We start from the raw sequence: 27,378 nt of genomic DNA, 5'->3' as shown, positions 1-27,378 counted from the left end.
GAGTAATCAAAATGCAAAGGTTTTCAGTGTGTGCCAGGAAACCTTGGTAAGCTATTGTGAAACCACCTATTTCTCCCCTTTCCTGTATTTGCCACATATGTGAATTGATTGGACAGAAACTGAAATCTAACTACAGGTTTCAGAGTAGCAGCCGTGTTAGTCTGTATTCGCAAAAAGAAAAGGAGTACTTGTGGCACCTTAGAGACTAACAAATTTATTAGAGCATAAGCTTTCGTGAGCTAGTGAGCTGTAGCTCACGAAAGCTTATGCTCTAATAAATTTGTTAGTCTCTAAGGTGCCACAAGTACTCCTTTTCTTTTTTTGAAATCTAACTGCATCTCTGGATCCTGTATTGAAACTCATAGGTCTGCATAAGCTATATATTTACCCTTAATATAACGCAAGATATCTTTCAAGTATCAGAGGGGTAGCTGTGTTAGTCTGGATCCATAAAAGCAGCAGAGAGTCATGTGGCACTGAAACAAATGTAATCTAAAAACTACTTTGAAAATTCTTTTATGTATCTAATCAATATTGTATACAGTTAACCACTGGACTTTTCCTGTGAATACACTTCTTCGGTTGTAATGTGATGAACTTCTTAATGGGTTTCAGAATAAGGCTGTATGCTAGCTATCATAGCAATGTAGAGCTGGAAGGGCCTTTGGGAGGTCATCATGTCCAATGCCCTGCACTGAGGCAGGGCCAAATAAACCTATACTGTCTCTAATCGTGTTTGTCCAACCTATTGTTAAAAACCTCCAGTGATGGGGATTCCACAGCCTCCCTTGGAAGCCTGTTCCAGAGCTTAACTACCATTATAGTTTTACTAATACCTAACCTAAATATCCCTTCCTGCAGATTAACACCATTACTACTTGTCCTGCCTTCAGTGGTCATGGAGAACAATTGATCACCTTCCTCTACAATAGCCATTAACCTATTTGATGACTGTTATCGTGTCCCCCCCTCCCCCTGGTCATCTTTTCTCAAGACTAACCATTCCAGTTTTTCTAACCTTTCTCATAGATTAGCTTTTCTGAAGCTTTTATCATTTTTGTTGCTATGTTCTGGATTTTCCAGTTTGTTCACATCTTTCCCAAAGTGTGGCACCCAGGATTGGACACACTACTCCAGTTGACGCAATGTCTTAAATATGACAACCTTGTTAATGCATTCCAGAATATTAGTATTTTTTTGCAACAGTATCCCATTATTTACTTGTATTCAATTTGTGATCCCCTATAACTCCCAGGTCCTTCTCAACAGTAGTGCCATTTAGCCAATTATTTCCCACTTTGTTGTTGTGCATTTGATTTTTCCTTCCTAAGTGAAGTATGTTGCACTTGTCTTCGTTGAATTTAATTTTGTTGAATTCAGACCAATTCTTCAATTTGTCAAGGTAATTTTGAATGTTAATCCTGTCCTCCAAAATGTTTGCCGCCCCTCCCAGCCAAGTGTCATCTGAAAGTTTTATAAGCATTCTCTCCACTTCATCAGTCAAATCATTACTGAAAATATTAAATAGCACCAGACCCAGCACTGTCCCCCTTGGGACTCCACTAGATATGTCGCATCATCTGACAATGAACCATTGATAACTAAGGCTGTTTTAGTTACTGATATTTTTAGTAAAAGTCATGGGCAGTAAACAAAAAATCACAGCCCGTAACCTGTCCATGACTTGTACTATATACCCCTGACTAAATCCAGGGGGGGAACGGCCTGAGGGTGCTGTTCGTCCCCCGGGGTGGGGGGGCAGCCCGAGGGGCACTGTGGGTGTTGGGAGGGGGGGCCCGAGTGGCACAGCGGGTGCTTGGGGGGGCGGAGGGGGTGTGTTGTGAGTTCGGGGGGGGGGGTGTTGCCCAGGACCCCGGCTGGTGCTGCAGGGTGGGGCTGGCAGGCTCCCTACCTGGCTCCACGCCTCCTTGGAAGTGGCAACATCCCCCTCCCTCAGCTCCTAGGCACAGAGGCATGGCCTGGCAGCTCTGTGCGCTGCTTCTTCCCTGAGCGCTGGCTCCACAGCTCCCATTGGCAGGGAACCACGGCCAATGGGAGCTGTGCGGACAGTGCCTACAGGCGCAGGCAGTGCACAGAGCCCCCTGGCCGTGCTCCCCTCTAGAAGCCAAGGGAGGTGGATGTAACTGCTACCGGGGAGCCCCTCCGAGGTAAACGCCAACCAGAGCCCTCACCCCCTCCTGCCCTCCACCCAAACTCCTGCTGCTGCTCAGAGTGGGGCGGCAATGGCCCGAGACTGCCCCAGCAGCGGCCGGTGCAGCTGGCCACTGCAGAAGTCACCACGGTCATGGAATCCATGACAGATTTGCAGCCTTATTGATAACTACTCTGAGTATGGTCTTTCAACCAGTTGTGCACACATCTTATAGTAATTTAATTTAGACCACTTTTTCTTAGTTTGCTTGAGAGAATGTCATATGGAACTGTGTCAAAAGCCTTACTAAAATCAAGATACATCACATCTTTTCTCCTATTTACTAGAACAATAACCCTGTCAAAGAATGAAGTTTGTTGATTTGGCACGATTTGTTCTTGACAAATCTATGTTGGCTATTTATAACCCTGTTATCATCCAGGTTGTTACAAACTGATGATTAATAATTTGTTCCAGGATCTTTCAATTATCAATGTTAGGTCGAGTGGTCTAGAATTCCTCAGGTCCTCGTTGTTCCCTTTTTAAAGTTAGGTACTACATTGGCCCTTCTCCAGTCCTATGGGACCTCACCCATCCTCCAGAAGATCTTAAAGAAAATTGCAAATTGCGCAAAGATTGCTTCAGCTCATTTGAGTACTCTAGGATGAATTTCGTCAGGCCCTGCCAACTTGAATACATCTAATTAGATAAATATTCTTTAACCTGTTCTTTTCTTATTTTGGCTTGTGTTCCTTCCCTTTTGTTGTCAATGTTAATTGTGTTGAGTATTTAATGAATACTAAAGCAAAACAGGAATTAAACACATCAGCCTTGGTGATGTCATCAGTTATTAGCTTTCTTTCCCCGCTAAGTAGCGAACCTATGCTTTCCTTCATCTTTCTCTTGTTTCTAATATATCTAAAGAACATCATCTTATCGCCTTTCATATCCCTTGCTCAGTGTAACTGACTTTGTGCCTTAGCTTTTCTGATTTTGTCCCTACATGCCTGTGTTCTTTTTGTACTGTTCCCTACCAGTTTGTCCATGTTTCCATTTTTTGTAGGATTCCTTTTTGATATTCATATCCTTAAAGAGCCATATTTGCCTCCCACTATTCTTCCTATCTTTCCTTCACTTGGGGATAGATGGCTGTTCTGCCTATAATATAGTCTCCTTGAGAAACTGCCAGATTTCCTAAACTCCTCTGTCACTTAGGTAAAGTTCCATGGGTTTGTTAAAGTCTGCTTGTTTGAAGTGCAGTGTCCTTGTTCTGCTGCTCTTCCTCCTTTCTTTCCTTAGAATCTATCATTTCTTGATCAGTTATTCCCAAATTGCCTTCCACCCTCAGATTCCTTACCAATTCCTCCCCATTGGTTGGATTCAGATCTAAAATGGCTGTCCCCCAGTTACTTCCTCCACTTTCTGAAACACCAAGTTGTTCCCAGTACATTCCAAGAACTTATGCTTTGCCATATTACTTTTCCAACAGATGTCTACATAGTTATTCCGCTGTAACTCTCCGGTCTTGTGTTTGATATTTCTGTTGTCTGTTCTAGAGGTTCCTTGTCCGCTTCTTCTTCCTGGTGGTCTATATTTCACTCCTATTATGATGTCACACACATTTTTCTCTCCCTTTTATCTTTACTCAGAGACTTTCAACTAGTCTGCCTCCCACCCCCTTATGGACCTCCTCATTTTTTGCCCTTCCTGTCCTTCCTGAACAAGCTGTACCCCTATATACCAATATTTCAGTCAGGAGATTTATCCCTTCAAGTTTCTGTGATGCCAATTAATCTGCCTTGATTACTATATTCTGAATATCTAGGCAAAGCTCTCTTTTTAAAGTTCATGTCACTCAGTAAGTTGAACAGCTGAGTAGGAATGATGTCTATTTTCTGTCTGCTGAGTACCGTATTCAGTCATATGTGGGGGTATGGTAGTGAGTTTTAAAAAATGGAAGAACTGAACTGTTTACTTACAGAACTTGAATGAATAATGCAACTGACTCTTCGCATCCTGGACTCTGTATTTCAAAGGTGACAAATACTTTGGTTAACATCTTTTTGAGAAGAGTGGGGAAAACCTGTACTCGAGGGTGGGATTTTTCAAAAGTGCTCAGCATTGACCAAATTTTGCTCCCAACTTTTATTATCGTCTTCCCTGGGAGGAGAGTTTGGTCAATGCTGAGCGCTTTTGAAAATCTCCTGCTAAATGTTTTGGGTACCCTAGAGATGCTGTAGTGGAAAAATATTTAATATGTTAATATTTGAAAAATCTAAAAACAGTTTAGTTTTTTAACACTAGAACTTATGATCTATACCTTTGTGACTTGAATTTACCTTGTTTACAAAGATTACATGAATCAGTTTGAAAAGTACTATAAATCTCAGAAATATTATGGATAAACTGTAAAAACTGAAGTAACTAATCAGAAATTGTGTATGACTTTTTCAGAACTGGCAGTAAAATTTCAGATATTAACCCTGATGGCTCAATAACGAAATTGTATTGTCATGCTAATTTGATAGACTGCGATATGTAGTTTAGGAAAATAGGATTAAAAATTGTGTATAGTTTATCACAAAGACTTATAAAGCTGTCGACTAGCCTGACATGATTCACTTGCAAATTTAAGCGTGCCATTGTGTACAAACTGAATTTGGATAATGCTAGGCATCAGAAATGGGAAGCTACGGTCTTTGCAGGAACCATATTTCATTGTGTCGATTTGCAGCAGCTGGATTGGTGTATCCTGCAACAATGAATATATTCTGCAAACATAGCTCAGGGCTCTCCAGAAGTTCTGCCAAGAAGTTTATTTCTCTCATTATAGAGTCTTCATTGGTGACTCCTCTGAAGCTCCTGCAAGAACCAATTTTTAATTATATTCTGTTCTTTTATTGCATTTCCTGAAGTCCCCTCTATACCTGGAAGATTCTTTTTCTCTTCCCAGTGGTTCTATGGTGATTCTCAATGATACTGTTTAATGTATGTATTATATATGGTGATAACTGCCAAAATGTTTCTTAACCCAAAATTTACAATTGTCAGATGTAACATTCCCTGTTGCACTCATCGTTCCATTTTTTTATAAAAAGGCCCAATACAAGTATCACCGTAACTAATTTACTTCAAAAAGTTAAATACTTCTGTAACCTCAACAACCGTCTACAGAATATAATAGTTATCTCCTGAGTTGACTTTGACTTTGGTCTCTGAAACAAGAGGTATTAAATATATAGAACACATGCTTTGCTTTTCAATGTTAGCTTTTAGTATTTGTCATATTCTATTTTAAATATATAGAAAGAGACCTGTACTACTTAAGGCTTTACTAGAACAGGATTAATATGTTTCTTACCTAGTATAAACAACAGTAGGAGGCCACTCTTCAATAATTATGTCAGAATCATAAGGCTGAGGTGGCTGCTCCTGCAGTAGTTCAGGCAGGTAGTATGCGACTGTCACTGAACGTGTGATCTCTGAGTGAGATTCATTAGTATGCACTAGAGTCACAATGGGTATAGTCATCCCCAAGTACAATCCTATAGAAAAATACATGACCATCACTCTAGAGAATACAAAAGAGAACTTTTGCACACAATATGTGTGAAGTTTTAAAACTAAAATTGAACATTCTTAAGCTAAGCATAGATAAAGTACTGTAGAGTGGAAAAGTTTTTCATAGCAGAATGGAATTCAGTAGATTTAGAAAGTGGTGGCTTTTGATGCTGTTGGCTGGAGGCAGCTAGTTGATACTAACCTTCCACTGTGCCTTGGAATTGCAGTACATACAATATATTAAAATTAAGTGTTCTGTGAGCTCTTCCCTGTCTAGATATAGTTAGGTTTGGCAAAGAAAGGGCTTGTCTACACATGAAAGTTAATCTCAGAGTAACGTACTGTGTGAATTTAAAGCGGATTAATTATTCCTGATTAACTCCATGAGTGGATGCTGCTGTTCTGCAATAAGAGTACCTTTGTCTGAAATAACTTAATCCACTTGGATTTGGAATAGGAGCATTCTTATTGCAGAATAGGGGCCTCCAGACATGGAGTTACACAGGAATAATTCTCTTATTCCACAAACTGCCTTAACTCTGAACACTTGTCTTTTTAGGTTTATTAATCTAACAGATTTGTATGTATATTTTTACACACACACACACACACACACACACACTACTGATCGTTATTTTGCATTTTAACGCAGCCAAATGCAGTTACACATCTAGTAGTGCAGGCCATATCTACAGAATGAGGGACTGTATCCTGGAAAGCAGTGACTATGAAAAAGATTTAGGGGTCATAGTGGACAAGCTATTCATTGTGAGCTCCTAATGTGATAACTGTGGCAAAAAGGACTAATGCAATCCTTGGATGGATAAAGAGGGGAATGGGAGTAGGGAGGTGATTTTTACCTCTGTATATGGGTATTGATGAGACTGATACTGGGATGCTTTGTCCCTTTCTGGTGTTCACATTTTAGAAAGGAAGTTGAAAAACTGGAGGTGACTTGATTAGTGTATATGTACTTTTGGGGGGAGAAAACTCTGTGTACTAAAGGGTTCTGTAATGTAGCAGAAAAGGGCACAAGAATCAATAAATGGAAGCTGAAGCCAGACAAATTTATATTGGAAATTGGGCACAAATTTTTAATAGGGAGGGTGGTGATGATTGGAACAAATTTCCAAATCAAGACTGGATGCCTTCCAATACAAGGAAGATAGCTTGTGTTGGCTAACACATATTTGGCTCAATATAGCGGTACTTGGGTGAAATTTAGTGGCCTGTATTATACAAGGGATCAGATTAGAAATAGATGATCTAATGGTCTTTTCTGGCCTTTAGCTGTGCAAACTGACACTTAGAATTTTTCAGTAGTATTCTAACAGTTTAGAAATATTTGAACTACCAATATCCAGACAGCCTTTCAGGAAAAACTCATTTGTCTAGTGCTGATCGTGTGCTCAGTGTAAGTACAAAAATCACAAATCCCAGCCCCATCAGAATTTGAAAGGGAGAGGACCCAGTGGGAAATGAAAGCTGGAGATCACTCAATTATAAAACTTGTGCTTTTGAAATGTTTGCGCAAGGAGGCATTTCAGTTTGGGCGTTTTTTGTTTTGTTTGTTTTCATTTCCAATACAAAGAAGCTGTCACAGGGAGCTGTTCCTACTATAAAGGATTGTGTATTTGGTTGGTGCAAATCAAACTAGAATTGATGTGAGGTGCTGGAGTATAAATAGCAGAAGATGTTCTAATTCAAAACTAGCATCTGTAGTTACCTGAAGAGTTCTGCTCACAAATATATTTCATAAGCTTCATGAATCCCAGACATATGCTCTGTTCATACTGTTCTTCTTGCATTTTAATACAAGCCCATTTAGCTTTTCCGTACTGACGTTTTTCGTAAAGCACTTCCCCAAACTGCAAACAAAAAATCAGACAATGAGTTAGTATCTTAATTTGATGTTAAGCTTGGTATGGGTAATTTAAAGAACTCCTCAGTGTTTAAGATGACTAAGTCAGATCCTTTGCCTATTTTGAAAGGAAATAAACTAACTGTTACATGGCAGGAGAATGAAAAGAAAGACTAGTGATTTATACTAAAGTCTAGGTGTTTCAATTAAAAAAAATGTAAAGAATATTGCTTTTCAAGTCTTAAATATTTAGTTCACTTTTTTGTAGCTAACTCTAACACTAAGGTTATCTAACGGGATTGTCTGCTGAGATATAGCTGCGTGCTAGCCACTTGCCTCAAAAGATTATTACACTGGTAAGTTGCAGGATTTTTTTAAAACTTAACTCTGGTAGTGGGGCCATCTACAGATTTTGATATTCATTTTTTCCAAGTTTTCCATTAATTCTAATCAATATCAATGATTACCTTGACAAGGGCCATAATCAATGGTGCTGCAACTTGATCATAAAACAGATTTATGTGGAGGTTAGTGGCAAGATAATATAACTTAAACTGATTTAGCATTCAGTGAGTTTGCAGTACTACTGTAAATTACCAGCTATATTCAAAGAACATTGAGGTTTCAAGTCAAGCACTCAAAGATAAAGAGAGTTGCTTATGAAACCTTAATTCACTCCCTTACCCCTATGCATTATGGTACAGTCTCTAATTACCTGATGACCTACTATTTTTTCCCCCAGAACTCCTGCCTCATTCAGTGCACAGGATGGACAGTACTCACTTAATGAGCAGCTATTCAGTATTTGTTTTATCCTCATTGTTGAATGTGTGGTTTTACATCTTATTAGTTCCACACTATTCAAACCCAGCTCTAAAGACAGTATTAATTTCCTCCTGGACTTTTCTATAGAACTCATCATGCAGTGTCCGAGTGCTTCATGAACTATAATTAATTAATCTTTGCAACACTCCTGTGAGATGAAGGGATATTACTATGCCCATTTTACCAAAGGGGAGCTGAAGGCAGAGTACAGGTCAGAAGTATCCACTGATTTTGGGTGCTTAATTTGAGAGGCCAACATGATTTTTTCAGTGTACCTAGCATTATATAACAATTCATATGTTTAAAGCACAGCTCCAACTGATTTCAGTTGCAGCAGTGAGTGCTCAGCATTTATTCAGATCATACTCATGTGTCTCAAGTTGGGCACCCAGAAAATGGGGAACACAATTAGTGAACACCCCCTGAAAAGTTTGGGTTTAAGTGACTTGCCCAGCATTACATAAGAAAATGGGGGCAGAGGCAGAGATAGAATCCGATTCTCCAGGGCATCATTCAGCTAACTGTGAGACCATCTTTCTCTTCCTGCAATCCCCTGCCTCATTCCTGCACACCTTCTAATTTCTGCAACAAATGAGACAGGGGTCCTATCGACAACCTCCTGTACTACACAGTCTTGATTCATACCCAGAGCACCTTCTATCACATCCACTGAATGGGGCACAGATCCTGGAGAGGAAAATAGTATGTAACTGTCACAGTTTTAGGATAACTGCACCTGTATTCCCCCTCCATGGTCTCTTCAGGAACCTGCTTAAAGATTTCCAGGTTCCAGCCATCACCTCTCCTGGGTGGGAACTGTCTCACTCCCTCCTGACAGAGGTTTTAAGGTTGCAGCACTACCTGATCTACACTGGTATCCCCAGCAAGCCAGTCTGCCTAAAAGACCAGTGTCTGCTCTGTTTTTTTCTGAGAACTATGACTAATGTATTGCCAGCAGTTAGAAGTTACCCCACAGCTCTTGAACAGCACTTTTTGTTCATAAGGTTAAAAGCATTAGAGAGAGAACTTATAAAATAAAAAAAGTACTTTCCTATATGTATACCAAAAGTTACCCATTAGTCTCTGCCCCATTAAACAGAAAGTTCTGTATATTGGAACAGGAAAAAGAGCCTCAAGTCAGTTAAAACTCAGGCAGTTTATTCTAAAGTACTTTCTCTGTCTCTTGATCTCTGGAGAATCCAGTCTCAATTAGTAGATGCGAGTCTTCTCAGGAAGGAGTACTGGGGGAGGGGGCCTTAATCACCACCCATTGCTTTTGGTTCCTGGAAGAGGAGCTGTAGTAGCCCTCCCCCCTGGAGGAGGTTATTAAATCGCACCTTCTCTCTCTAATATCCTGGGACCAACACTACTACAACAATGCTATAATTGCCTAGGCTTTTAAAAAAGCAACTGAGGAAAAAAATTCCCTCATGTGGCATCATAGTGACACCAACTTGGTTTATCAGTAGGTGTGGAAACTTTAGATCCTTTGCCACTTGAAGTAAAGGAGTAACGGATAGAGGATACCATATCGTACTACTGCTATGTGGACTTTCACTAGAGGGGGATGAGATGCACAGTTGCTGATAGCAGAAGAATGGCGAGGCTCAGGAATCTTGGGTTAGATTCCAGCTTCTGGGTGAGAGTATGCTCTACAGAGCACAGATTCTTCTGCTCATTTTCCTCCAACCTGGACCCCTTCTGCTTGCCCATGCTGTTATTTGTAATGACTAGTAAATGGCACATGCAATTGGTGAAAAATCCATAGTCTGAAATCTGTTTGCAATGAATGTTTGTTGTAGTTCCAATAACTAGTACTGTCTATTTGTAAACAGGTGAAATTAATTGAATTAGCTGTAGATGGATAATCCAACTCTTCTGGCTTCACCTTTTTGCTTTTAAATATCTGATGAAAAGTTTTTTTACTCTCACTTTTGGTAATAGCCTTTGTGTTCTGATTAAAACAATGGATCTGATAAACAGAGAAGTTAACCCCACCACTTGATTAGCCAGCTTAGTGATGCATTTTGAGAGTGGAAGTGGAAAACTAGAAATGAATTTCAAATAGTCTTAAGGAGTGGAAATGTTATTTTGGAGGCATTTTAAAGATAATTTCTACATATGTATTCCTGAAATCTGCAAAGCAGAACTAGACTGTAGCTAACCCAGGCTCTGAGTAGAGAGAAGGTATTCTGTTCTCTGGATCAGAGCAAGCATGGATTGTACAAAATGGCAAATTCACAAATCAAAAGCACTCTCAAAGACAGTCTTTTTTTGGACTCTTATTTTTGAAGTTTAAATATCCAAGTATTGAGCTTTTATTAAGCTTTCAGTAGCTATTATGCGGTGTTCATACAAATCTCATACTCTGTTTCTCACTTTAACTTTTTCTGTTTAATTTGAACTTAATCTAATTGCTTGGGGAAAACGCTGACTTTATTTTTTTAAAATTATATTTGAAAATAACATCTCTTGCATACCTGGCAAGACACACATTCTGGATTTTCATTGGGAAAGGAAAATGTATTCAAAATTTTGAATTTCCTTTTACAAGGTAAATAAAGGGAAAATATCCTTTAAACTCTTTTAATTTAAGTACACATTCAGTTACCGATTTGGGATGTTCACATACTGAAGTGGTTTTGGGTCACCTAACTTTCATTCTAGGCATACTGATTTCAATCACTTATGTGCACTGTTCTCCTTTTCTTCAATTATAGACTGTTAAGACATTAGGGCCAGGTTTGTATCAGTCTTGCAACACTTATACAATTAAATTGCTTTTCAAAGTGTACTCATTTCAAATAGCAGAATAAATACTTTGCAGGAAAAGAATTACCTTTTCTTTGCGGTGTACCAGTGTAAATGGGATACTTTCCCTCTCCTGATGTTGATTATTTCTGGTCAGTTGCTGGATTGGCTCTGCCATGTCTGCAATGACATCATATGTTTTTAATTCTAGAATTGAAACTACAGAAATAAGGAGTAAGCACATGTGGTTTTATTTTGGCCCACTTTGCTTTTGTGTTTTTGTTATAAATGAGCCCAAGTTACCTCCGTGTAGAAGGGCATACTCAGTTGACTCTTACCTTTGCACCTCTAAAATTATAGGAAATTTGAGACTCTATTTATTCATATCACAAAGTAGCATATTGTCTGAGTCCTACTATACTCCTTGTTGCTTGTTGACACTCCCACTTCTCCAGTAGAAAACCCCAACATGTACAGCTGTTCAGGAAACAATACCTAGATAAGAGCATAGTCCAGTGGTTCTCAACATGCCCAATCCGTATACAACTGCGGCCCATGTGACATCCTCGAGACTATATGGGTTTTATATATGTGGGCCACATCCACTGTGTGTGTGTGTGTGTGGTGTGTGTAATATATTAGGGCTGACAAGCGATTAAAAAAATGAATCTCAATTAATCGCATGATTAAAAAAATAATCACAATCACACTGTTTAACAATAATAGAATACCATTTTAAAAATAGTTTTGGATGTTTTCTACATTATAAAATATATTGATTTTAATTACAACACAGAATATAAAGTGCACCGTGCTCTCTTTATATTTTTGATTACAAATATTTACACTGTAAAAAAACGAGAAATAGTATTTTTCAATTCACTTAATACAAGTACTGTAGTGCAGTCTCTTTATCATGAAAGTTGAACTTACAAGTGTAGAATTATGTCCAAAAAATTAACTGCACTCAAAAATAAAACAATGTAAAACTTGAGCCTACAAGTCCAGTCAATTGTACTTCTTGTTCAGCCATTCAAACAAGTTTGTTTACATTGGCAGGAGATAATTGCTGCCCGCTTCTCATTCACAATGTCACCTGCAAGTGAGAACAGGCATTCACAGGGCACTATTGTAGCTGGCGTCGCAAGATATTTATATGCCAGATGCGCTAAATGTTCATATGTGCCTTCATGCTTCAACTACCATTCCAGAGGACATGCATCCATGCTGATGATGGGTTCTGCTTGATAACAATCCAAAGTAGTGTGGACCGACGCATGTTCATTTTCATCATCTGAGTCAGATGCCACCAGCAGAAGGCTGATTTTCTTTTTTGGTGGTTCAGGTTCTGTGGCTTCCGCATCCAAGTGTTGCTCTTCCAAGACTTCTGAAAGCATGCTCCACACCTCAGCCCTCTCAGATTTTGGAAGGCATTTCAGATTCTTAAACCTTGGGTCGAGTGCAGTAGCTATCTTTCGAAATCTGAGATTGGTAACTTTTGTGTCTTGTCAAATCTACAGCGAAAGTGTTAGTAAAACAAACAGTGTGCTCAGTCATCATCCGAGACTACTATAACATGAAATATATGGCAGAATGCAGGTAAAACAGAGCCAGAGACATACAATTGTCCCCCAAGAGTTCATTCACAAATTTAACTTTTTTTTTTTTTTAAACAGTCATCAGGATGGAATCATGTCCTCTGGAATGGTGCCCGAAGCATGAAGGGGCATACCAATGCTTAGTATATATGGCACACACATACCTTGCAATGCTGGCTACAAAAGTGCCGTGTGAGAACACCTGTTCTCGCTTTCAGGTGACATTGTAAATAAGATGCAGGCAGCATTTTCTCCTGTAAATGTAAACAAACTTGTTTGTCTTAGTGATTGGCTGAACAAGAAGTAGGACTGAGTGGACTTGTAGGCTCCAAAGTTGCACACTGTTTTTTGTGTTGGAGTGCAGTTATGTAAAACCGCCCACCCCGACATTTGTAAGTTGCACTTTTCCAATAAAAAGATTGCATTACAGTACTTGTATTGAATGAATTGAAATGAATTGAAAAATACTATTTTTTATCATTTTTTACAGTGCAAATATTTATCAAAAATAATATGAAGTGAGCAATATACACTTTGTATTCTGTTGTAACGGAAATCAATATATTTGAAAATGTAGAAAAAGATTCAAAAATATTTAATACATTTAAATTGGTATTCTATTGTTTAACAGTGCCATTAATTGTGATTAATTTTTTTAGTTAATCGTATGACGTGTGTGTGTGTGTGTGTATGCTTCCCACAACACACAGAAAGCTGCATTTGCGGCCCACAATGGTAAATAGGTTGAGAACCACTGGTTTAGTCATTGTGACCCACAGTATCTCGTCATCTCCAGTTACTTTCATTCTATCTCTGGAAATTAATCTACACTTGCACAAAATGCAGCAGCCTGTTTCTCCTACCAGGAGAAATAAATGAGAGCACATTACTCTGGTAGTCCATTGGCGCTCCATTCAATATTGAATCAAATTCAAGGTTCTGGTCCTAACCTCTGAAGCCCTCAATGGGCTAGAGTGTAGCTATCTTAGGCCTGGTCTACACTGGGGAGGTGTGGGGATCGATCTAAGTTACGCAACTTCAGGTACGTGAATAACGTAGCTGAAGTCAACACACTTAGATCTACTTACCGCGATGTCTTCACTGCGGTAGGTCGACTGCTGACGTTCCCCCCTTCGACTCCACCAACGCTTCTTGCTCTGGTGGAGTACTGGAGTTGACGGCAGACTGCTCGGCGGTCGATTTATCGTGTCTTCACTAGACAAGATAAAGCGACCCCTGCTGGATCGATCCCTCCAGAGCTAAGTGTAGACATGCCCTAAAACACTATCTTTCCCTGTGATCCACTATTAGCTGCAAGCAGCAGGGATTATGTGACTGATGAAGCATAGGATGAAGCTGATGGCATAGAAATGGGACTAAGCTACTGTCTGGCTGTCTTCAGAGAATGGTGCAATATCTGCCTCCTTACACAAGCCTTCCCTAATAACAAGGAGTTCAAAGTAGGAGAGTATTTGTTTAAAAAACAACAACAAAGCCCTGAAGCAAAACAAGGGATTTCAGTCAAGGAACTGATCAGGAGTTCCTGCATGCAACTTAATAGTAATAGTAAATATTGACTTTCTAACAAAATGAAGCTGTAATGTACAAAAGCTTGAATCAGGACAAAACAGGTTTCATAACTTCAGATTTGTAAATTTTTCACATCCTGCTGCAGAAAGAATTCACAGTGGATTAATATTTTAAGATTAGTCATAATGCCATAACGTAAGACGCTGGCAAGTCTAAAATCAAAAAACTACCAGTTTTGTTTGGCACACTTGCATTTTGCACACTACTTTGCTCTGTTTGTAAGCAGAGAGGGCGTTGCATATAAAAAAATGAGCCTCTTAAGTGTCATGTGTGTTGCTTGTGATCACAGTCCTGGCACCCAGGCGGCTGAATTAAGGTGGCACAGGGCCCCTAGGAAATGCCAGAATTAACATCTGAGTGCTTGACTTTGCACCTAATAGTCTTTTAATACGTTTTTGTATGTAATTTCCTAGCTCCTTTTTAAAAAAGCAAACTGAATAACAAGAAGTGCCCTCTTGTGGCATTATAGGGACACCAACATCGGTCCTCTGCAAGGTTGGAACCTTTTAGATCCACTGCATAGACCTCTGCTACTTGAGCTAATGGAGTTAACTGATAGCAGTTGTAGGTTGTCATCTTGTATGTGGGTCAGCACTAGAGGGGGTGGAGAGACACTTTGTGTGTGAGTTTCAAAGATAGTTGCTAACAGCGGAGGAATGTGAGACTCTGCAGGGGAGTGTGTTCTAGTGGGTACAGACCCTTCTGTCCTGTCCCACTCGCGTCTTTTCTCCACCCCAAGTTCCTTGTTCCAGTCTCCTTCTTGCCTACCCAGTTTCATGCCAGACCCAATCTCTTTGCCCAGCCAGTCCTAGTGTCCCTTTCCAGGCTCCTCATCCAACTTCTCTGCTCTCCCATGCCCACTCCCCCAGATTCCAGTCCATTTCCCTCCACTGGACTCCTTATCCAATCTCAGTCTTTCCCCCAACCTCTTCCCCTCCCTGGTTCCTTGTCAGTCTCTCTGTTTAGCCAGTCCCAGTTCTCCCTGAACACCTAGCCCCTTGGCAGATCTGTCTCCCTTCCCCTGCACCACTATTTCTTCCCCCACTGATTTAGTTCCAGGCTCCTCATCCTGCCAGTCCCTGCTTCTTGTCCACTCTGTGTTTGTGCCCCAAAGCCTACTTGTTCCTGTCCCCCTAGTCTCCTTGCTCAGTGTGTCCCAGGTTCTCTCCTCCCCCACTACCAGATTCACCAGACTTCTAGTCCCCATTCCCAGCTACTTTCCTTTCCCCAGGTCTGGGTTTTGTCTTCTCTGCATTTGAATCAGACAGCTTTCTTCTCCATGCTGCTTGGCTGCCAGCAGGAGGGTCATTGAGACCACAAAAGAGAGATGCTCCCTGCTGAGTCTCAATGCCCAGCTCCATCCCAGCCTGGAGCAGCCATTTCATGGAAGGTCTGGCTTTGCCCCTGTTATCATGGGCTGCACCATGATCACTCATTCTGTGAGGATGGCTTATGTGCAGTATGGTAACATGTTGGAGCTGTTACGGGATGACACATGCTCAGTTGCTCTGTGGGGATTCACACGTGCAGTCTGGCCAGTACAGTGGTAGGGTATGTGAGAAGCTTGAGCATGCTCAGTAATCTTCAGCAATTTTAGCTGTTGTTTGCTAATAAGTCTCTATTAAGAATGTCTAGACTGTGGCTTTTCTAAGGCTTGTAGGTAGGGCTGGTTGGAAAATAAGAATTCCATTTCACACAATATTTGTGGTTTCAAAGTTTTTTGTTCTGCACTGGAGAAAGTTAGCATCATCTAAGGTTGTCTTGCCAAAGAAACAGCTCCTGTCAGCCCAGGCCCCTCTCCTGGCTCAACCTCAATTCATGGAGAGAGAAGAATATAGTGGAGGTGACCATTTCCTGAAAGTCACCTGCCTTTAGCCATCTCATCATCCTCCCCAGATAAGGCAGTTAATCCTAAATCCACTGCTTCTATGGACAAGCTAAAGGTCTTCTAGCACCTGTTCAAGAGAATAGTGGAGATGCTGAATATTTTGCTGTGGAGAATCATCCAAGAGAATCAACAGAAGCTTTTGGATATCCTGTAGCCTTCCTCCTTGGGGCAAATGGCCATGCCCATTAATGATGGGCTGTTCGAATCAGCCTAATTGATTGGGCATAGGCTTGTCTTAGTCACAGCAACATCAAAAACTCTCAACAGGAGACATCAGGTGTTAGCTAAAGTGTTTGAATATTTCTGCGAAAACCTATTGGTACTCTTGTATTGCAGGTGGCTCATGCGAAGCCAAAGCAGGAGGGCCAACCAAAGCCTTGCTCTCAAGAGAAAGACCTGAAGAAATCGGATGTCTTTGGGAGGAAAGTGTATTCCCAAGTGTGACATTGTCAAATTAAAATATGACCATGTAGATCGTTATTGCTACCACTGTTATATGTTTGCAGCAAATCTTGTACAAAATGTGTCAAATAAGGTGTCAATAGAAAACTTATTATTTGCTGAATATGACTGTGGTATTTGTATGCAGGTATCATTTTTGTATTTGAAGTTAGGAGTATTGGCTCTATACCTGGATTTCAAATGTTTGCTCCTGGGTAGCCACCCACAAGATATTTAGCCTGCACATCTTGAAGGGATTATTCAAGTTAAAATGACTCATTAAGGAACACTTAATTCACAATGTACTATGGGAGATGCCTCTCTACACTTAATGGACTTTCCTACGAACACTCCATCTGGAGTATAGGTAATGGCTTCTGCTGTGACTAAGCGAAATCATGCATGGACATGTGACTTGCCAATGTGACCCCAAACACCATCTTGCTACCTGTAATTTTCCACAGAGAGAACAATGGGTTTCCCTTCACTTGAGAGAACTTGATGGATCTGATGGACATTCCTGAGGATGTTTTAGCCAAACAATGGGTAATGGCTGCTATAACTCATCGAAGAACGCAAGGGCATGTGACTAGATCACGTGGTACTGAACTCCATCTTGTATGCCTGTACTCTTCCACAAATTGTGCTGAGTGCTTTGCTTGGAACGAGTTTCCCTCCACCTGGGAGAAGCTATAAAAGGCCCTGGAAACATCTCCATTTAGCTGCTTTCCTGCTCTAGCCTCTGGACTATGGACTTATGCTAAGCATTTTAACCAAGGGACTGAGGACCTTCCAATGATTTGGAAGCAACCAGAGCTTTGACTTAAGCCAGCAGTTTACTCCATCACTGCTACAAGCCTGATTGAAGAACTTTTCATTTATTGTATGTATTTGATTCCTTTAACCAATTTTAATTCTTTTCTGTTTGTCTGTCATTCTATAAATAAATCTTTAGATTTTTAAATACTAAAGGATTGGCAACAGTATGGTTATTGGGTAAGATCTGAGTTATATATTGACCTGTGTATGGCTGGCCCTTTAAAATCAGTTTAATCAAACAAAAGGTTCTCCTGATCTCAAAGGACCACTCATCTTTAAGTCTAGTTCTGGGTGTTGAATCCAGGACTGGAATATGTAAGGAGGCTGCATTTCTGACTTCTTGGTAGCCAGTGTGGTAAGACAGAAGTTTACTTTTATTGCTGATTTGGTACATCTCACGGAAGAATAACCACCAGTTTTGGGGTGTGTCTGCCCTTTTTTCCAGCAGCTTGTCCTGAATTTGGTATTCTCATTTGTGACCCACGAAGGCGTGGTGACACCAAGTAAGACTTTAGTTGGGAGTGGTGAATGTGGATCAAGTGCTGCTCTCCACATATAAGTTTCCTTTATGGGACAGACTCTGGAAAGGACAGCTTGAGGAACTGGAAAGCTTTCAGCCCAAACAGTGCTCCAAGTGGCTCTTGATGCATCAGATGCAGCCACCAGGTCAATGGCCAGTGCCAGGATGATGAGGTCTTGGTAGCATTAAGCATTGGAAATGAAACTGGAAGTCTAGGTCACCATGGAGGACCTCCCATTCAAAGACAGTGAGATCTTTAACAGTGATATGGATGAGGCTCTCCACCATCCTAAAAGATTCAAGAACTACTTTGAGATCTTTAGGCTTGTGCATCTCATCCCCAAAAAGGAAGCACCTGAGACAATAGCAACCATATGCCAGACCACAGTCACTATCTGCACTAACGGTCCTCCGAGCCTGGAGGAAGAGGCAGTGATTTCACCACATTCTTTCTTGCTGCCCCACATTCCAGGGCTCCTGACATAAACTAGTTTGGACATGTACATTGAGAGTCCGGCTAGACTGTCTGCAGATCCTCCTCCTGTTCCTATTTTTGGCAACCACCTGTCCCACTTGCCACTATTTCCTAATCCCAAAGAAAAAAGGGGGGCTGAAGACCTATCCTCAGTTTTCACCATCTCAACACCTTTGTCTATTGCTTCAAATTCCATATTGTGACTCTTGCCTCTGTAATCCCCTCCCTGGATCCCATGGACTGGCTTGCCAGCTCTCAACCGTCAAAATGCCTACCTTCACATCTAATACATCCTGCTCACAGAAAATAACTGAGGTTACTGATATGTTTGTCTCTAACAGTAGAATCCTACCCTTTGGTTTCTCTACAGTCCTGTGTGTACTTCCCATGTCCTAGCTGAGGCCTGTCTGAGAAGACAAGGAGTCCAGGTGTATTCCTACTTCGATGACTGGCTGGTACAGGGAAAATCCTTCCAGCAAGTGACAGACTTATTTCAAAGGACACTAAGCCTCTTTGCCGTGCTTGGACTCAGGGTAAACAAAGAAAAATCCATACTGATCCTGTCTCTGAGCATACTTTATTGGGGTGCTGTTACATTTCAGGTATATTAGAGCATACCTTTCTGAAACTGCAGACTGTGCTCACCTTCCTCGAGCAACTTGAGACACACCCTGAGTATGACCAGCCTCAGATTCTTGGGGTATGCGTTGGAATGGACATATGTCACAGGAAGCATGCCAGACTTCACCTGCAGTCTTTGCAAGGGTGGCTAAGATTTGTAGATACACCAACCTCAACCAAACAGGCACAGCATGGACTGGTTGGTCAATTTCTTAAAGGTCTATTATTTGCAACCAGCCCCATAAGTACCTGAGCTTCTGCTGCACGGGAAGCGCAAGCCCAGGATCCCTCTTTGATGCTGCCTCTTTCCTCTGGTGAGCTCCTGGTGTGATGTCTGCCTTTCCATTAAGACCCATGATGCCTAGGGTCTTGAGGAAATTGAGGCAGATTGGGTTATCATAATTCCAGCAAAGTCCAGATAGCTTTGGTACTCAAGCCTTGTGAACCTTTTAGGATGACGTCTCATCTCCTTATCAGATCTGGTCTTACAGAATAATGGCTGGATCCTGCATCTGATAGCCTGGGTGCTGGCTGGCTAACATCTACAGAAAGGATACGCTCTGCTGCATTTCAAGCCATCTTGTTCCAAAACAGGAAACCCTTACCCAGACTGACAGAGCCAAATGGAAGAGGGTTTCTGTCTGGGCAATGCAGCATCAGCTCTTGCTTGGTAGCGGCCCCGATTTCAGCTATACTGAACTACTTACTTTCTGTAAAACAATAAAACCTGACCCTTAGTTTGATATGAGTACACCTGGCAGACACATTGGTGAATCATCTTCCTGCACAAGGCTGTACCATTTTCTAGCACCCCACAAGGTTCTTCATTTGGTGCTCACATGCTTTCCCCACAGGTCTGGCAATGGGAACCCCCTCCTGCCTTGGTCCTCAAATTGGTGATGACCGGACTGATGGGTCCACCCTTTGAACCATTGGCTACCTGGTCTCTTTATCACATGTTGAGGAAGACAGCCTCTTTGGTGGCTTTCACATCAGCTAGGGAAATAGAGATTCAGGCCTTCGTGATGGGGTCCCCCTGACATTCTTTCACAAGAACATTGTCACTTTCAGATCTCACCTTAAGTTTCTGTGTAAGGTGGTTTCCAACTTCTGCATCAGTCTTTTCACATTCCCTAAACTGCCTTCCACTCCAGGTAAAATGAGACTTCACATGCTGGATAATCCTGAGCACTGTCATTTTATTTAGATATGACCATGCCATTCAGGTGTACATCTAGACTGTGTGTGGCATTTGTGGAATGGGCTAAGGAGCAACCTATGCCATCAGAGACTCAAAGCAAGTCTCTGATTGTGTTATGACAAGTTTTGGCTAAGAAAGATCTACCTGGACAGATGAAAGCTCATTCACGGCTCAAGCACCTTTGGTGACCTACTTAGGTAATACCCCCATATCAGAGAGATGAAGGGCATCAACATGGAGTTCAGTCCATACCGTTACCACTCATTATCCCTGATGCAAGCTATAAAGTTGGAGGCTAGTTTTGGTAGTGAAGATTCTACAATTATTCTTCAGGTAAGCCTCTGCGCACCCTACCTCCAGGCAACCGTTTTAGTCACAGAATAGAATGTGTGGGCAAATGCCTGAAAGAAGAGAGAACAGTTATTTACAGTAACTGTGGCTCTTCAAGATGTGTTGTCCACACAGATTTTACAAAGCACTCTCCATCACCACTCATAGGACTCCTGCTCCTAGAGGATTTTATTAGATTGCAGCCACCCCACCCTTCATGTCCTCGACGGTGGGCACCTAGTGTGGCCTTAGCAGACATTGATGTTCAAAAGAATCCAATCTCACCAGCATGGACACTGAGTGGAATGTGTGTGGAAAAACCCATTTCTAAGAACTGCAGTTACTGGAAGGTAAGTAACTATTTGTTAGTAGGACTGAGTTTCATCTTGTACACCACAAGTGCAGATGTCTGTTGGGTGGAAAAATTAGTTGCATTTTTAGATCTTTACCGTAGTTCTCTTTATATTATTTTTATCCAAGAACATGCATGCTTTATGCTATTTATGTGACTTGAATGTCATCTTCTAATGAAGAGAACTCTGTTAATGAAAATGTTAATATTAATTGGTTAACTTTGACCTCTGGTTTAAACCTTAAGTTTTTTGCTTAGTAATTAAAACATCAGATCCTGCTTTAATATCATCGGAGGCTGACTTACAATTTGATATGCAGTATAATTGTAGCTATGTTGGTCTCAGGATATTAAAAGATATTACCTCATCCACCTTGTCTCTTTGTTGGACCAAATTCTGTTGGGAGGAGAGACGCTTACGTGCTACAAAGCTCTTCTTCAGGTCTGGGAAAAGTACTCTTTGTCACAGCTAAATACAAGTTCGAACAGATAGTTTAATACACGTAGTTAGCACATGTTCTAAGGGACCATTTGAAATCAGACAATTGCTATGCTCTCGAATGACCTCACACAGGAAAATAAGACAACACAATCTGTGGATGAACAGTTTTCACAAAACGATGGGTCTATATCTGACCTATCAGTCCTCATCCTCAAAGGAAATCTGAACAGCACTTTGAAAAGACAAGACTGGGAGCTGAAATTCATAACTTTGCTTGACCCTAAAAATCATGATCTAAAAAAGACACTGGATTTATGTCTTATAACAACAATCTGTAACCCACTAACCCCCCTTTTTGTGCTATGACTGCAGGAAATGTTAACGGGCCACTTCACCTTGAGTAGTCGCTTAGAGTAGGTGCTAATTACTATCTGTTCAGTTGTGACACTCTGGGCTTGTCTACACTACCACTTCCATGCAACTTACATCGATCAGGGGTGTGAATAATCCACACCCCTGAGCAATGTAAATTGCACTGACCTAAGCACCGGTGTAGATAGCACGTTGTCAGCAGGATAGTTTCTCCAGATGACATAGCTACTGCCTATCACAGGGGTGGAGTAAATAAGTCAGTGGGAGAGCTCTCTCCTGTCAGTTTAGAGCAGAGGTTCTCAAACTGGGTGTCGTGACCCTTCAGGGGGTCGCAAGCTGTCAGCTTTGTGGGGTTCACAGCCCCAAGTTCCCATTAAATTACATTAGCTCCCCATTTTTAATTTATAAGGGGGGATCACACTCAGAGACTTGCTATGTGAGAGGGCTCATCAATACAAAAACTTTGAAAAGCACTGGTTTAGAGTGTCTTCACCAGATGTGCTACAGCGGTGCAGCTGCATTAGCCCTTGGAGTACCTTTCCCAGATCTAAAGAAGAGTTCTGTATAAGCTCAAAAGCTTGTCTCACCAGTGGAAGTTGGTCCAATAAAATGTATAACATGACACAAATTGAGAGTTGATAGAAAAAAATTTTGTACTAAAGAAATTAATTCAAGCTAAATCACTGAATAACATTCTTGTCTATGCTGCTTATAGTAATATGTTTTACCTTTATCTTGGGAGAGTAGTTGGAATAAGGTTTTTGATATATTGAAGTATCTCCGTAGCATAAGGTATTCTTTATAAGCTCTATTTCACCCCTTCTAGTGACTTTTTTTTTTAAAAAAATTCCATTTGAGGAAATTTTTCATGTTTAGCCTGAAGGTAAGTCTTTGGAATGTCAGCCAAACAATTTGTATTATGGAACTGTGAAGTAAAATACATATTGCTCAATTCAAACTGCTTTTAAATTTGAACATTTGTTATGGATTTATACATAAAAACTAGCATAGCATATATATATTTTATTTATTTATTTATTTATTTACTTAAAATAGTGCCCACAGGTGTGCTAGGTACTTGAGCCATATAGTACATGTCCTTAAAAGCTTAACATTCAGACATGACATAAGATGTGAAATAATATGGAAAGGGACAGGCTGAAGAAGGGTGAATTGCAGCACTATGTGTACATCTTGAGGGTTCAATTATTTAAATATTAAAATGGTAATTAGGGTTGACACTAATATGTGAGTGTTATAGAAGAAGCAAGTCTTTTTGGTGGGATTTCAGTGGGAAGAGGGTAGGACTGGTCTGATATATTTGACGGGACTTGGTTTAGAAGTCAGTTAACATGAAGATTCGGTAACCTCTAATTGTGATGGGTCTTTTTGGCATATACATTCACCAGATACTAAATGTCCTACCAGGCACCTGATCTAAATTCATCAGACCTACTGTAGGCTTCACTTTGACTTATGAGGAGAGGCTGAGGGAGCTGGGATTGTTTAGTCTGCAGAAGAGAAGAATGAGGGGGGATTTGATAGCTGCTTTCAACTACCTGAAAGGGGGTTTCAAAGAGGATGGCTCTAGACTGTTCTCAATGGTAGCAGATGACAGAACGAGGAGTAATGGTCTCAAGTTGCAATGGGGGAGGTTTAGATTGGATATTAGGAAAAACTTTTTCACTAAGAGGGTGGTGAAACACTGGAATGCGTTACCTAGGGAGGTGGTAGAATCTCCTTCCTTAGAGGTTTTTAAGGTCAGGCTTGACAAAGCCCTGGCTGGGATGATTTAACTGGGACTTGGTCCTGCTTTGAGCAGGGGGTTGGACTAGATGACCTTCTGGGGTCCCTTCCAACCCTGATATTCTATGATTCTATGATTCACTTGAGAAAAGAGAGAAGGATTCTACTTGGCAGACACTGATCTAAGTAGGTATATGGCACACACAATGCCTTTTATATTATGATGGCATTAAATATCTTGGCTAATAACTTTAAAATTCAGAAACTGGATGCTTCAAGCAAGTAGGATAGGCTTGGTTTTGCCAGTTTTTTAAAGATTTGTAAGGATTCTCTTATTTAAGTTGGAATAAAGTAATCTGAAATACCTGCAGTTATAGGTTTCCTGCTTCAGATGATGATAGATAGTGAAGGAACTGTGTTTAAAACTAAAGGAAAAATTTTTGTATTTGTTACATTGAGGGGTTTGCCATTGCCATGGTCCAGTGGGCAGGCATTGGTTTGACTATCGGGCCTGCTGTTGTGACAGTAATAGAGTATCAGTCACTTTCTACAAACACTAAAAATAAGAAGAAAAGGAGTACTTGTAAAAGGACAATAAATACAAATTAGAAGGTGTAAAAGTAGGCTTGTAAACCAGATATTTAGCAGCAGCCTCGCAGAAGTCACTGTTTCAAAAACATTTGTGTAAGCTCTTTGATCAGTTACAATAGAACCACAATCTAAACAGCCCACCCCCTGCCCGTTTCCTGCAGTCACAGGCATATATTAGCTTTCTTCCAAGAGTAAACTTTCACCTACACAAGCCTTATAACTGTATACACGTTATTTTCAGTTTCACCAGTGTGGAAGCCAATTCTGTTAGAATCACAGTGATAACAAAAAGAAAAGGCGTACTTGTGGCACCCTAGAGACTAACAAATTTATTGAGCATAAGGATTCGTGAGCTACAACTCACTCAGATGCATTGAAGTGAGCTGTAGCTCACAAAAGGTTATGCTCAAATAAATGTTAGTCTCTAAGGTGCCACAAGTCCTCCTTTTCTTTTTGCAGATTCAGACTACCATGGTTGCTACTTTGAAACCTGTCACAGTGATAACATAAATTGTAATCTCTTCCCTGCTCGCTCCTTGGAAGGATCATTGCTCCTGTTCCCTTTCTCTTTTAATCTCACTAGACAGACAAAGCCTTTGAAAAAAACTGCATAATCCTTAAAACAAGAGTAAAATTTGTTAATGGTAGGACAGTATTGGAAGATTCCTAAAAGAATTGGAATATCACCTTCCTAATAACTATGCTCCTTCCTTCCACGTTCCTTCTGTGTAATCTCGCTAAATCCTAACCTGTTTGTTTAATTGTTAAGAGGTTTAACCCAGCTCCCCCCTGTGTCATCGCTTACAGGCACATTCGTTTACTGCATAAAAATTAATTAAATACACCAGTACAGAAAGGCTCAAATTTAAATTTGTATTTTGGGATGGCCTTTAAATTACCTTAAAAAGGGTGCAAGAGCACTAACCTCCTCAAATGTCAACGGGGGTCGTTGGGGGAGCCTTGGATCCTGGCTCCCGTTTTACACACCTAGGGTGGCAGACTGAAAAACTAGCGGAGGATGGAGAGGAAGAGGAGACGTGGGGCTGTAGCACCCAGCGCAACCCTTTTAATCCTGCACGGCCTCTGCGCCATGCTCGCCCTTTCGCCTGGTCTCTTGAACCCGCGGTGGGCTGTACCCCCACCCCCCCACCTCTGGGGCCGCCGGCGGGGAGCCCCTGGCCGCTCTCGGGCTGCAGCGCGTCGAGCGGGCGGGCTCTTACCCCTGGGCACGTCCACCTGGTGCCCCCGGCCCACGCTCTGCCAGTAGCGGAGCAGGCGCTGCTGCTCGGCCGCCGCCGCCGCCTCCTCCTCCTCCTGGCTGCAGCCGTGGCTGGGGCTCTGCTCCTCGGCCATGCTGTCCAGGTCCTCCAGGGTGATCGCGCCCGCGGCGCCGGCCTCCCCGGCCGCGCCGCTCATGCGGCAGCTGACCGCTTCCGGCTGCATGGTGGGGCGCGCTGCGGCCGGGGCCGGGGCCGGGCCGGGGACGAGGACGAGGACGAGGACGAGGACGAGGTGCTGCGCGCCCCGCGGCCGGGTCCCTGGCGGCGGCGGCGGCTGTCAGGGCGCCGCTTTTGCTCGCCCTGCCGAGGGGCGGGGGCTGCCCCGCCGCCGCCGCCGCCGCCCGCTGCTCGTAGCGCTGCCTAGTCCCCGCCGCCGTTTGCTGCCCTGCCCTCTGCCCGCGGGGGTCGCAACTTGCGTGGCGGTGCCCCCATGCGTCAGCTTCTTGCCTTCTCAACGGGGGCGAGGGCGGGGGCTTGGTCTCGTGTGGAAAAGCTGCCCGTTGTGACAAGGCAGCGAAAGGCGCGGCTGGCGTTGCCTTACATTCTTGCCAAAACAAGCGTCTGAGCGCGCTTTTAGAAACCATGGACCTTTTTATTCAAACGCACCTTAAAATGAACTGCTCTAAATAGTACTCGATTGTATTTCAACTGTATAATTGCCCGAAAACCAAAAATATTTATCTTCACAAATAAATGGTACAATGTAAGTGTTCTGTAAACGTCACAGCTACACATCTTTGTGCGGCGGTATTCTTTCCTGCTGCTTAGGGTGTCTTTATTGGTTCCCTCTGGAAGGGAGGGCTCCTGTTCCCACCTCTTGCAGAAACCACCACTGTACCTTTGAAAAATAGCAGACGGAAAAAAATGATGATACGATTAATGATGCAAAGTATAATTTAAATTAACTAGTAAGATTATTAAAAAAAATTCCTTGAACGTCTGTTATATTTTTTTAACTTTACAGCTAGGTATAATCATTAGTGAAGATATCACTATTGGCTGCAGCTGAAACATTTACTAACATTATCACCAGTTTGAGCTTTATCCAGGTTATTCCATTGAAGTCTATATGCAATTGTCTGGATACTGAGCTGTAACTTTTGTTCTTGTACTATGAACACCTTCAGAAGATGAGCCTGGGAGTTTAAATTCATAACTTTTCTAAACTCTCAAAATCATGAACTAGTGACACTGGATTTATTATAATAATTATTATCATGATTTATTATAACAATCATAGATACTAAGGTCAGAAGGGACCATTCTGATCATCTAGTCCAACCTCCTGCACAGCGCAGGCCACAGAATCTCACCCACCCACTCCTATGAAAAACCTCACCTATGTCTGAGCTATTGAAGTCCTGAAATCATGGTTTAAAGACTTCAAGGAGCAGACAAGCCTCCCTCAAGTCACCCATGCCCCATGCTACAGAGGAAGGCGAAAAACCTCCAGGGCCTCTCCAATCTGCCCTGGAGGAAAATTCCTTCCCGACCCCAAATATGGCGATCAGCTAAACCCTGAGCATATGGGCAAGATTCACCAGCCAGATACCCAGGAAAGAATTTTCTGTAGTAACTCAGATCCCATCCATCTAATATCCCATCTCAGGGGATTAATCTTATTTACCCTGAATATTTAAAGATCAATTACTTACCAAAATCCCATTATCCCATCATACCATCTCCTCCATAAACTTATCAAGTAGAATCTTAAAACCAGATAGATCTTTTTGCCCCCACTGCTTCCCTTGGAAGGCTATTCCAAAACTTCACTCCTCGGATGGTTAGAAACCTTCGTCTAATTTCAAGTCTAAACGTCCTGGTGGCCAGTTTATACCCATTTGTTCTTGTGTCCACATTGGTGCTGAGCTGAAATAATTCCTCTCCCTCTCCTGTATTTATCCCTCTGATATATTTAAAGAGAGCAATCATATCTCCCCTCAACCTTCTTTTAGTTAGGCT

At 41.6% G+C, this 27,378-nt stretch overlaps 2 protein-coding genes across 11 annotated transcripts in view; one reads left to right on the top strand and one right to left on the bottom strand.

Moving 5' to 3' along the window:
- FANCM (FA complementation group M) overlaps nucleotides 1-27,378 on the top strand; it is a 177,876-nt gene that overhangs the window by 14,442 nt on the left and 136,056 nt on the right. The gene's annotated exons all lie outside the window — the stretch shown is intronic.
- On the bottom strand, nucleotides 328-25,679 carry LOC119857399 (heme-binding protein 2-like). The gene is made up of 5 exons (XM_038406232.2): nucleotides 25,357-25,679; nucleotides 11,239-11,330; nucleotides 7,440-7,581; nucleotides 5,514-5,697; nucleotides 328-5,014 (listed from the first exon to the last, which is right to left on the bottom strand). The coding sequence occupies exons 1-5, from the start codon at nucleotides 25,577-25,579 to the stop codon at nucleotides 4,843-4,845; spliced, it is 813 nt and encodes a 270-aa protein (XP_038262160.1). The 5' UTR covers nucleotides 25,580-25,679; the 3' UTR covers nucleotides 328-4,842.

This window comes from Dermochelys coriacea, chromosome 6, assembly GCF_009764565.3.
Source record: "Dermochelys coriacea isolate rDerCor1 chromosome 6, rDerCor1.pri.v4, whole genome shotgun sequence".
NCBI classification, from domain to species: domain Eukaryota; kingdom Metazoa; phylum Chordata; order Testudines; family Dermochelyidae; genus Dermochelys; species Dermochelys coriacea.
This window is presented reverse-complemented; position numbering and strand designations above follow the sequence as displayed.